This window comes from Salvelinus alpinus, chromosome 19 (assembly GCF_045679555.1).
Source record: "Salvelinus alpinus chromosome 19, SLU_Salpinus.1, whole genome shotgun sequence".
Taxonomy (NCBI): domain Eukaryota; kingdom Metazoa; phylum Chordata; class Actinopteri; order Salmoniformes; family Salmonidae; genus Salvelinus; species Salvelinus alpinus.
In genome coordinates, this window is record NC_092104.1 from 27,231,993 (window position 1) to 27,244,197 (window position 12,205).

Below are 12,205 nucleotides of genomic sequence, written 5' to 3' on the forward strand. Positions count from 1 at the left end.
AAGGAATTGTCCGTAGAGCTCCGAGACATGATTGTGTCGAGGCACAGATCTGGGGAAGGGTACCAAAACATTTTTGCAGCATTAAAGGTCCCCAAGAACACAGTGCCCTCCATCATTCTTAAATGGAAGAAGTTTGGAACCACTAAGACTCTTCCTAGAGCTGGCTGCCCGGCCAGACTGAGCAATCAGGGGGGAAAAGGGACTTGGTCAGGGAGGAGATCAAGAACCTGATGGTCACTCTGACAGAGCTCCAGAGTTCCTCTGTGAAGATGGGAGAACCTTCCTAAAGGACAACCATCTCTGCATCCCTCCACCAATCATTCCTTTATGGTAGAGTGGCCAGATGGAAGCCACTCCTCAGCAAAAAGCACATGACAGCCCGCTGGGAAAGACTCTCAGACCATGAAAAACAAGATTCTCTGGTCTGGTGAAACCAAGATGGAACTCTTTGGCCTGCATGTAAAGCATCATGTCTGGAGGAAACCTGGCACCATCCCTACGGTGAAGAATGGTGGTGGCAGCATGCTGTGGGGATGTTTTTCAGCGGCAGGAACTGGGAGATTAGTCAGAATCGAAGGAAAGATGAACGGAGAAAAGTACAGCGATCCTTGATGAAAACCTGTTCCAGAGCGCTCAGGACCTCAGACTGGAGTGAAGGTTCACCTTCCAACAGGACAACGACCCTAAGCACACAGCCAAGACAACGTAGGAGTGGCTTCGGGACAAGTCTCTGATTGTCCTTGAGTGGCCCAGCCAGAGCCCGGACTTGAACCCAATCGAACATCTCCTTGAGAGACCTGAAAATAGCTGTGCAGCGACACTCCCCATCCAACCTGACAGAGCTTGAGAAGAATGGGAGAAACTCCCCAAATACAAGTGTGCCAAGCTTCTAGCGTCATACACAAGAAGACTTGAGGCTATAATTGCTGCCAAAGGTGCTTCAATAAAGTACTGAGTAAAGGGTCTGAATACTTAGGTAAATGTTATATTTCAGTTTATTTTTATACCTTTGGAAACGTTTCTAAAAAACAGTTTTGTCATTATGGGGTATTATGTGTAGATTGAGGATTAAAAAATATATAATTTTTTTTTAGATTAAGGCTGTAACGTAACAATGTGGAAAAAGTCAAGGGGTCTGAATACTATCTGAATTCACTGTATACTGTGCTAATGTCCATAAAAAAAAGAGTAACGATACATTTCGGTGAACATGGCAAATGAGCCGTTTGTTATATGAGTACATGGGGGGCCGCCGTCTTTATGCACCATACCATAATACACTGCTCAAAAAAATAAAGGGAACACTTAAACAACACAATGTAACTCCAAGTCAATCACACTTCTGTGAAATCAAACTGTCCACTTAGGAAGCAACACTGATTGACAATAAATTTCACATGCTGTTGTGCAAATGGAATAGACAACAGGTGGAAATTAGAGGCAATTCGTAAGACACCCCCAATAAAGGAGTGGTTCTGCAGGTGGTGACCACAGACCACTTCTCAGTTCCTATGCTTCCTGGCTGATGTTTTGGTCACTTTTGAATGCTGGCGGTGCTTTCACTCTAGTGGTAGCATGAGATGGAGTCTACAACCCACACAAGTGGCTCAGGTAGTGCAGCTCATCCAGGATGGCACATCAATGCGAGCTGTGGCAAGAAGGTTTGCTGTGTCTGTCAGCGTAGTGTCCAGAGCATGGAGGCGCTACCAGGAGACAGGCCAGTACATCAGGAGACGTGGAGGAGGCCGTAGGAGGGCAACAACCCAGCAGCAGGACCGCTACCTCCGCCTTTGTGCAAGGAGAGGCAGGAGGAGCACTGCCAGAGCCCTGCAAAATGCCCTCCAGCAGGCCACAAATGTGCATGTGTCTGCTCAAACGGTCAGAAACAGACTCCATGAGGGTGGTATGAGGGCCCGACGTCCACAGGTGGGGGTTGTGCTTACAGCCCAACACCGTGCAGGACGTTTGGCATTTGCCAGAGAACACCAAGATTGGCAAATTCGCCACTGGCGCCCTGTGCTCTTCACAGATGAAAGCAGGTTCACACTGAGCACGTGACAGACGTGACAGAGTCTGGAGACGCCGTGGAGAACGTTCTGCTGCCTGCAACATCCTCCAGCATGACCGGTTTGGCGGTGGGTCAGTCATGGTGTGGGGTGGCATTTGTTTGGGGGGCCGCACAGCCCTCCATGTGCTCGCCAGAGGTAGCCTGACTACCATTAGGTACCGAGATGAGATCCTCAGACCCCTTGTGAGACCATATGCTGGTGCGGTTGGCCCTGGGTTCCTCCTAATGCAAGACAATGCTAGACCTCATGTGGCTGGAGTGTGTCTGCAGTTCCTGCAAGAGGAAGGCATTGATGCTATGGACTGGCCCGCCCGTTCCCCAGACCTGAATCCAATTGAGCACATCTGGGACATCATGTCTCGCTCCATCCACCAACGCCACGTTGCACCACAGACTGTGCAGGAGTTGGCGGATGCTTTAGTCCAGGTCTGGGAGGAGATCCCTCAGGAGACCATCCGCCACCACATCAGGAGCATGCCCAGGCGTTGTAGGGAGGTCATACAGGCACGTGGAGGCCACACACACTACTGAGCCTCATTTTGACTTGTTTTAAGGACATTACATCAAAGTTGGATCAGCCTGTAGTGTGGTTTTCCACTTTAATTTTGAGTGTGACTCCAAATCCAGACCTCCATGGGTTGATAAATTTGATTTCCATTGATCATTTTTGTGATTTTGTTGTCAGCACATTCAACTATGTAAAGAAAAAAGTATTTAATAAGAATATTTCATTCATTCAGATCTAGGATGTGTTATTTTAGTGTTCCCTTTATTTTTTTGAGCAGTGTATATTCTTAACATTTTTCCCATTTTATATATTTTGACACACTTAGCAGAAACTAGGGATTTGGTCCACAGCCTGAAATTCAAACTTTTAGAACAACCAGTTCTCACATATGGTTTTGCCATCTAATTATGTCCTCCTCTCAGGCTGATGACATCCGGGCCCTGCTGATGGATGCCATGCCCCCAGACGCCCTGCCCAGTTGCTTCAAGCCCCAGGCCACAGTGGTCAGCGCCGGCTCGGTCATCTCCCCGGCCTCCACGCCCTCCTGCCTGTCTGCAGCAAGCAGCATTGACAACCTGGCCGGGCCCCTCAACGACCTGGGGGCCGCAGGGACATCCGGGGTGGCCGACGGGGCTACGGGCTCCGATAGGAAGGAGGGAGAATGTGAGTAGAGAGAGAGAGAGAGAGCCAGGAAGGAAACTGGGGCCGGGGTTTTAGCATGAAGCTGATATTCTACTCGTTTTGATATTCTTGAAGATTCAACAGCTCCGTCAACAGCTTTGACTCACTGGTTGAAGTCTAACATGCTGACTAGACCAGGCTCTGGCGTGCGCCATCGCACACATGTCGATTTTTGTCCAGTCACACCAGACGTGATCAGGACATGCAGGTTGAAATATCAAAACAAACTTTGAACCAACTACATTAATTTGAGGACTGGTTGAAACTCATTAAACATTCATGGCAATTTTGCTTGCTAATTTGTCCTGGGATATAAACATTGGGTTGTTATATTACCTGAAATGAGCTATGTTCTCTACTCCAACAATTAATCCACATATAAAAGGGTAAACCTAGTTTTAGTTTTCTAGTCTCTCCTCCTTCAGTCTTCTGACTTTATATTGGTTGGCAACCAACTTTAAGGTGCATTACCACCACCGACTGGAGTGTGGATCTCAGTTCATCTTTCAATCACCCATGTGGATATATGCTCCTAAAAACCAATGAGGAAATGGGAGAGGCGGGACTTGCAGCGCATCAAGCGTCTCAAATAGAACCAAGTTCTATTTTGGCACGTGGCTATGCAGACGTGTGTGTGTGAGCAGTTTGGATAAAATTATTGAAAAACATGTATGTGGTCAGCATGTAAATCAATACAGATTAATCAATGTGGCCCATTCATTTCAGATACCGAATCTGCTCTTTGTATTCCAGTGGCCATGTTGGACATGAACATCAGTCAGTTTTTGAAGAGCTTGGGTCTGGAGCATCTGAGGGACATCTTTGAGAGAGAACAGGTGAGTGTTTAATGATTGAGTTTTATGCTATATCGTAACTTATTTAATAGGGCATCTAATTAGTCTGACATTTCATGTGTCTTTTTCCCACTCTTGAAGTAGCTGTTGTCATGACACAGTTTAGGATCCCTGCTCTGTACTGAATGTCCTGTTCTCTCCCAGATCTCTTTGGATGTGCTGGCTGACATGGGTCATGAGGAGCTGAAGGAGATTGGGATCAACGCCTACGGCCACCGACACAAACTCATCAAGGGAGTGGAGAGGCTGCTGGGAGGACAACAAGGTCTGGACCAATATTCCCTCAAAAGATATTCGCCACTGAGTAAATTTCAGGTCTGCTGAGCGCAAACTTGAACGTTGTGAAAATTCTGTGTAACTTCCAGCGCACATTTACTGTGAACACTGAGGCTGTACCTGCTTTAAGTTATAGTTTTAACAGTGGCCAAGTAGGCTACTGTGGCTATTTGATCATAATGTAGGCCTACCAGAGTGGAGACAAACAATGGAGAAAATACATCCCATAACATTTTAACATGGAAATAGCTGTTCTATCATTCAGCCAACAGTAACAGTCAGTATGTGGTGCTCAATGTAGGCCTACATTCCATGAGACTTCAGAAAAAAACATGCAGTGCTTGACATTAACCTGTTTATCCACTTGTCCTTCAGACAAGGTGACTGAAAATGTTGTTTGATGCAAGAAACCACTTTACAAAATAAAATGCATTATTTTTCCCATACCATTTATTACAGCGAATCAGACAAATTATGCTAGCTACCCTCTGCCTATTGGTTACTTACCTTATTCAAGCCGGTCTCAAAATACAACACTGCCCCTTAACATAAAAAAAAGCTTTTTACCTGACTTGCTTTTAAAAGTTTTGTGCTCTTGTAGGAAGAAATCACTCCCCTCACTAACTAGCAAAAGATATTAACAAAATGTGCACACGTGACTACATGCAGTTCCTGCTTTGATCTCAAAGCAAGCACATCTACTCACGACCGCTCATGCTGTAAATGGTCCAGATCCATATATGGCAATGGTCTATTTGCATATCGGTCTACTGCAGCTCTGATTGGTTACGCTGCACTGGGCTGAGTCTTGTGCATCAATGCAATAGAATCCTACTCCGATGCGTTCTGCCTGCAACAACATTTCTTGCGTAGTTTTGCATACGAAGTCTTTCATAGTTTGTTTTGTATGTTGCATTTAAAGTGGCTAATATTGTGTTGATTCGATCAAAATTGCCACAGTAAAGGGAAACATTGATAGTGTTAACTAACAGAGAAATCTCAAGAAAATTGAGTGAAGTTCAATCTTGTGCTTCTTTCCGTGGGCTGATATTTCTTTTGCCCGGCAGTCTCGGAGCGACTGCGCGAGGGAACATTGGTCAGGACATTCCCGAGAAATCTTTGTGGAGCTGATGTGGCTTTTCCCATTTATTGCTGCCTCAAATACTTAGACTATTCCTCCTATTCCTGGAATGGAGATTCTCTATTGAAAGTTATTTTTAGTCCAGGACTAGACCTAATATATGTGTGGGAAACTGGCACTGAAAGTATAGGTGGGAAGCCAACCCAATGTATAACCAAGTATGAGTGCGTAACAAGTTATTTGTTTGTTCTCCAGGTGCCAACCCATACCTGACATTCCACTGTGCCAACCAGGGCACGGTCCTCATTGACCTTGCCTCTGACGACAAGGAGGGACAATCAGTGGAGGAGGAGGTGGGTACACCCATACAGAGAGTGATACACTGAGTGTACAAAACATTAGGAACACCTGCTCTTTCCATGAGACTGACCAGGTGAAAGCTATGATTTGTTATTGATGTCACTTGTTAAATCCAATTCAATCAGTGCAGATGAAGGGTAGGAGACAGGTTAAATAAGGATTTTCAAGCCTTGAGACAATTGAGACATGGATTGTGTTTGTGTGCCATTCAGCAAGACAAAATATTTGTGCCTTTTGAACGGCATATGGTTGTAGGTGCCAGGAGCACTGGTTTGAGTGTGTCAAGAACTGCAACACTGCAGGGTTTTTCACGCTCAACAGTTTCCTGTGTGTATCAAGAATGGCCCACCACCCAAAGGACATTCAGCGAACTTGACACAACTGTGGGAAGCATTGGAGTCAACATCGGCCAGCATCTCTGTGGAATGCTTTTGACACCTTGTAGAGTCCATGCTCCAACAAATTGAGGCTGTTCTGAGGGCAAAAGGGGGTGCCACTCAATATTAGGAAGGTGTTCCTAATATTATGTACACTTGTGTATAATGTATACGTACATACGTATTCTATTTGATTCTGTGAGTTGACCTCATCACACTCTGGTCTGAATGCTGATAAAAACGGAGCCTTTAACAACACTGATCCACAGCATCCTAATGAAGCTGAGTGAAGGTTCTGTACCAACTGTCGCTCAGGGGAGAAAGAGTACCATGTTAAGAGAAATCTAATAATTCTGTGATATTTTTTTTTTTTTTTTAACCTGTTTTAAGACGTTTCATGTATGTTTTTCTTCTCTCTGCTCCAGATGCAAAGTACCATCCGAGAACACAGGGATGGAGGCAACGCAGGAGGTGTGTTCAGCAGATACAACATCATCAAGGTCAGCTTTACATTATATTACAGTACTACACGCTCTACTCTACATTTGTTCATAGGATGGATCTCTTTGAGATAGAAATATACCCATATCTTCAATTTGATACCATCCTCGATCAGTTATTGGTTGTTAAGAATGCACTATGGCAGGGGTCGGCAATAGGCGGCCCAAAACTTGCCTGCAAGTGGATTATTTAAAAAATATATATAATTTAATAAGAGACGTGTTTTTAATGTAATCAACGTATGAAATTACTGTTATTTTCACTTTTTGGGCTTAGTTGTGGTCAGTTTGCAGTGTACAAATTATTATAATTATGTTCCGGCCCCGATCATCCACTCCGACAAAAATCAGCATCGGGCTGAATCTAGTTGCCTACCCCTGCACAATGGTTTCAGGAATTTTGATCCCATCTTTTGAAAAGGAAGGAAGATTAGAAGTTATTAGTATTGCTGCTATAGTTGATTCCTGTCTGTGTGTCCATGCAGATCCAGAAGGTGGTCAATAAGAAGCTGCGAGAGCGATACACACACCGCCAGAAGGAGATCTCCGATGAGAACCATAACCACCACAATGAGCGCATGCTCTTCCATGGTAACAAGACATATTCCATATTACAACCTGTTTTTTTAAAACCACGCTTCTTATTTCAACAACAAAAATGTCTTAACTGATTATCACTAGAGAAATGTTAACCCTGTGTCATTATTATTTTTTTATTTTTTTTACAAATCAATTTCATTCGTATTTCACATTGTTCTTGTTTCATGTCTTTTGGTTCTCCAGGTTCTCCGTTCATAAATGCCATCATCCACAAAGGCTTTGACGAGCGGCATGCATACATCGGAGGGATGTTTGGAGCAGGGATCTACTTTGCTGAGAACTCCTCTAAGAGTAACCAGTATGTGTATGGCATCGGGGGCGGCACCGGATGCCCCACTCACAAAGACCGCTCCTGTTACCTGTGCCACAGGTGAGACATGATTGATGGAAAGAACACATATTTAGGTGAATTGAGGGTTTACTGCTATTACTCATGAATAGACTTTTGCCAAACTAGTGGCTCTCTCTCTCAATCAATTAATCCATCAATCAATCACGGCTTTCATCAGAGCTATGATAATTGTGAAACCTCATTACTGAACCATTATTTGACCCCGGTTCTCCGTGACTTCCAGGCAGATGTTATTCTGCCGTGTGACCCTGGGGAAGTCCTTCCTCCAGTTCAGTGCCATGAAGATGGCCCACGCCCCCCCTGGACACCACTCTGTGATTGGTCGGCCCAGCGTCAACGGCCTGGCCTACGCAGAGTACGTAATCTACAGAGGGGAGCAGGTGAGACTTAAATTGAATACTATTTTATTTATCCCCTCAAAGGCAAGTCCAGGCAGAAGTTTTACAAATTAGGGGCTGGTTTCCCAGACAGATTTAAGCCTAGACCTGTACTAAAGCATCCACAATGGAACATTTGCTTTGAAATCCAGTACTGATTATTTGCTCTTATTGCTCTTCACTGTCTCATGTTTGTTGGCAGGCCTACCCAGAGTATCTCATCACCTATCAGATCCTTAAGCCGGAGAGCACAGCCACGTCTGCTGCAGGAGAGGATCAGAAGTCCTAGTCCTGCGCCACCAGACCAATCTTTCTCTCTCTCACACTCACACACACATATTCTCCTGACCCACAACATTATTGTAATGCCTAAACCTTTTTCAGACTTGAGTTCCATTCTTCTTGTCCAGTAACAGTAAACTGGACAGATGACATTAAATATATTGTAATATACTGTAATATATTATGAAATGTACTGTAATATATTTATGCAATAAGGCCCGAGGAGGTGTGGTATAGGGCCAATATACCATGGCTAAGGGCTGTATTCAAGCACTCTTGTTGTGTCGTGCTTAAGAACAGGCCTTAGCTGTGGTATATGTCCAATATACCACAGCTAAGGCCTGTTCTTATGCACAACGCAACGCAGAGTGCCTGAATACAGCCCTTAGCCATGGTATATTGGCCATATACCACAAACCCAGAGGTGGCTTATTGCTATTATAAACTGGTTACCAACCTAATTAGAACAGTAAAAATTGTTTTAATCTTAACCGTGGTATACGGTTTGATATGCTACGACTTTCAACTAATCAGGATTCAGGGCTCAAACTACCCAGTTTATAATTAAGTAGTAAGGCACGAGGAGGTTTGGCATATGGCCAAAATACCTAGGCTAAGGGTTGTTCTTAAGCACGATGCAAAGCAGAGTGCCTGAATACAGCCCTTAGCCGTGGTATATTTGCCATATACCACAAACCCCCAAGGTGCCTTATTGCCATTATAAACTGGTTACTAACCTAATTAGAGTAGTAAACATTGTTTTTGTCATACCCGTGGTATACGGTCTGATATACCACGGCTTTCAGCCAATCAGCATTCAGGGCTCGAACCACCCAGTTTATAATATTAAATTTACTGTTGTATATTATCTCCTGCTTGTGGTGATAGTCTTTCAGTTTCCTTTGCATTGGCTGCATGTATTGACAGGTGCATGTATGGCCAATATTGGGTGTGGGTTCCCCACTAGCTACCCTTGGAGAGTGGGTTGTAGAGATTCACTCTCTCATCTGCCCTGCAGTGTCAGAATAATTGGCTACCATTCTCACCTAATCGTGACTTGGAGAATCACCTATTTTCAACCCTGTTGTTCTCAACCAGTCTGTAACCCCTGTAATACTGCCCCCCGCCCACCATCCTTACATGCATACATACATAATGTATAGCCGTAGAATAGCTTATGAGACTTGTGATTTATAATGATGCAGATAACACTAGTACCACATGGAATACTCAATATTATTAATAGGATTGTTTTTCTTAACTCTTCTTGAATTACCTTACTACATGCCTGAGGTATATTCCAGATAAAGCTAGAGAACCGTAGAATTAGGATGAGGAATTCTATGAGGAGAACACACATGATTTGGAAGAGAACAGTCATCTACTCTGACATATTATTTGTTGTACAAGAAATGTGAACTCCACAACCCGGATTGCCCTGGTCTTATTCATGGACTTATTCAAATTCATGAGTAAAGATTTGCGCTTTTAAATAGATACTATTTAAGTTATTTGACATTAATTGCAAATGTTATGGTAAAAAAGAATTATGTACAGGTTGTGTATAACTGTTTAACAATGTCATTTGGAGTTTATTGTAAATTAAGTCTAAATTCCTTTCTGGCCTTGATTCTCTTTACTTTTTTGAATAAACGTTGTCCATGTAAGAGCAGTTTGTTGGACATTTTGTTTTCATGTTGGCTCTGATTATTCTTTACAGTTGGTAAGATACAGTAATATGCAATTAGTATAGCCAAACATGTTACAAAACACATGTCTATCTTATCTTTAATGATGTATGAAAAAGTTAAACATGATTTAGTAGTAGAGAAAAGTAATTACAGCACTGATAATGCTTTTAAAAGCACTGAATTTGAAAGATGTATGAGGTATGGATACCTTGAAAAAAAATACAAATAAATCCCAACCGCTTGATCAGTTCAACCCCTGACTTTTAGTTATTACAGCTCCATAGATAAAATAAAGTCATACATAAAAAGAAACAAGTCAATATTTCAACTAGAACCATTACTAAATAACAGCTACTGGACTTTAGTTTTCTGCAATGAGCGTTCTGTTTCAGTCGAGTGGAGGTCAACTTGTATCTGGCAGTCGGTCACTGTGGCTGGTGCTGGAGTAGGGACTATGGTCAGAGTACTGGCTGGTCTCTCTAGGATTATGATAGGCTGTACTCCAATAGTTGGAGATACAGAGAACCTGTTTACATAATAGGGATTCAAGTTGTTGGGAAACCGGTTATAGATGTTATCCATGGTGTACATAGGCTTGGTGTACATAGGCTTGGGGTACGAGGGTTGGTTCCAACGGTTCCTCGCTGCTGACCCATCTGTCAGTATAATACTTAGATCCTGGAACATTAATAGTTAGGGGTTGGGGTCACCAATGAAAATGTAAAACCAAATATAATGCCATGAGAAGCAATATTTTTCAAATACAGTTTTGAAGGTAAAATCCTTTTAACACTACCAATATTTGGCCTGGCTAGTGCAATAAAACACAGCTTACCTCATAGCTCAAACTTCTGGCCTTTCTGACATGGCTTGATCCACCTAAATAACAAAACAAGTTTTAAAGGAGACTTGGATACAGATTAATATAATAAAGACATTCAATCTGGTTATCATGTATATTTTCACTTACTGTAACTGCCAAACAAAGGTATAAAGACCCAAGCAGCAAAATGAAGGTATTCATATCGGACATTCACCTGTCAGACAATGATTGTTTATTCACAGATATGACTAGTTTTGATAACTTAGCTTGTGCATTTAAATGCATTTCCAATCACAAAGCAAAATCAAGCATGCCATGCATAAATCATATAATATCAAAAGTAATTAAAAACTGATGAGAATGGTCCTCTCATCAAAAGCTTTTTTTTAACCTTTGAATGTGTATTTAGGTGTCTCTTGCAGACTCCTGAGTTATATTTCTGATATACCAATACACTTGACCCCTTTTCAAATAAAATTATGGCCTTTGAGCCAATCAAAATAGCACACACCTACAGTTGAAGTCGGAAGTTTACATACACTTAGGTTGGAGTCATTAAAACTCGTTTTTCAACCACTCCACAAATTCCTTGTTAATAAACTATAGTTTTGGCAACAATTGTTTACAGACAGATTATTTCAATTATAATTCACGGTATCACAATTCCAGTAGGTCAGAAGTTTACATACACTAAGTTGACTGTGCCTTTAAACAGCTTGGAAAATTTCAGAAAACGATGTCATGGCTTTAGAAGCTTCTGATAGGCTAATTGACATAATTTGAGTCAATTGGAGGTGTACCTCAATTGGAGGTGTGGATGTATTTCAAGGCCTACCTTCAAATTCAGTGCCTCTTTGCTTGACATCATGGGAAAATAAAAATAAATCAGCCAAGACCTGGGAGCAATTTCCAAACACCTGAAGGTACCACGTTCATCTGTACAAACAATAGTACGCAAGTATAAACACCATGGGACTATGCAGCCGTCATACCGGTCAGGAAGGCGACACGTTCTGTCTCCTAGAGATTAACGTACTTTGGTGCAAAAAGTGCAAATCAATCCCAGAACAACAGCAAAGGACCTTGTGAAGATGCTGGAGAAAACGGGTACAAAAGTATCTATATCCACAGTAAAACGAGTCCTATATCGACATAACCTGAAAGGCCACTCAGCAAGGGAGAAGCCACTGCTTCAAACCCTACGGGTTGCAACTGCACATGGGGACAAATATGGCACTTTTTGTAGAAATGTCCTCTTGTCTGATGAAACAAAAATAGAACTGTTTGGCCATAATGACCATCGTTATGTTTGGAGGAAAAAGGGAGCCGCTTGCAAGCCGAAGAACACCATCCCAACCGTGAAACACGGGGGTGG

General features: G+C 42.7%; 1 protein-coding gene across 6 annotated transcripts in view; it reads left to right on the plus strand.

Annotated features, from left to right (window-relative positions):
• LOC139545204 (poly [ADP-ribose] polymerase tankyrase-1) overlaps positions 1-10,011 on the plus strand; it is a 28,049-nt gene extending 18,038 nt beyond the window's left edge. For 2 of the 6 annotated variants that reach the window (XM_071352717.1, XM_071352719.1), the window contains 9 exons: positions 2,999-3,239; positions 3,984-4,093; positions 4,256-4,376; positions 5,724-5,821; positions 6,631-6,705; positions 7,191-7,294; positions 7,478-7,675; positions 7,881-8,037; positions 8,237-10,011. In XM_071352717.1, coding sequence (XP_071208818.1) covers positions 2,999-3,239; positions 3,984-4,093; positions 4,256-4,376; positions 5,724-5,821; positions 6,631-6,705; positions 7,191-7,294; positions 7,478-7,675; positions 7,881-8,037; positions 8,237-8,323 — 1,191 coding nt within the window. In that variant the 3' untranslated portion in view covers positions 8,324-10,011. Of the gene's footprint in view, positions 1-2,998; positions 3,240-3,983; positions 4,094-4,255; positions 4,377-5,723; positions 5,822-6,630; positions 6,706-7,190; positions 7,297-7,477; positions 7,676-7,880; positions 8,038-8,236 lie in introns of all 6 variants that reach the window. The other 4 variants (XM_071352721.1, XM_071352722.1, XM_071352718.1 and 1 more) reach the window with 3 other exon arrangements.
• The last annotated feature ends 2,194 nt before the right edge of the window (positions 10,012-12,205 follow it).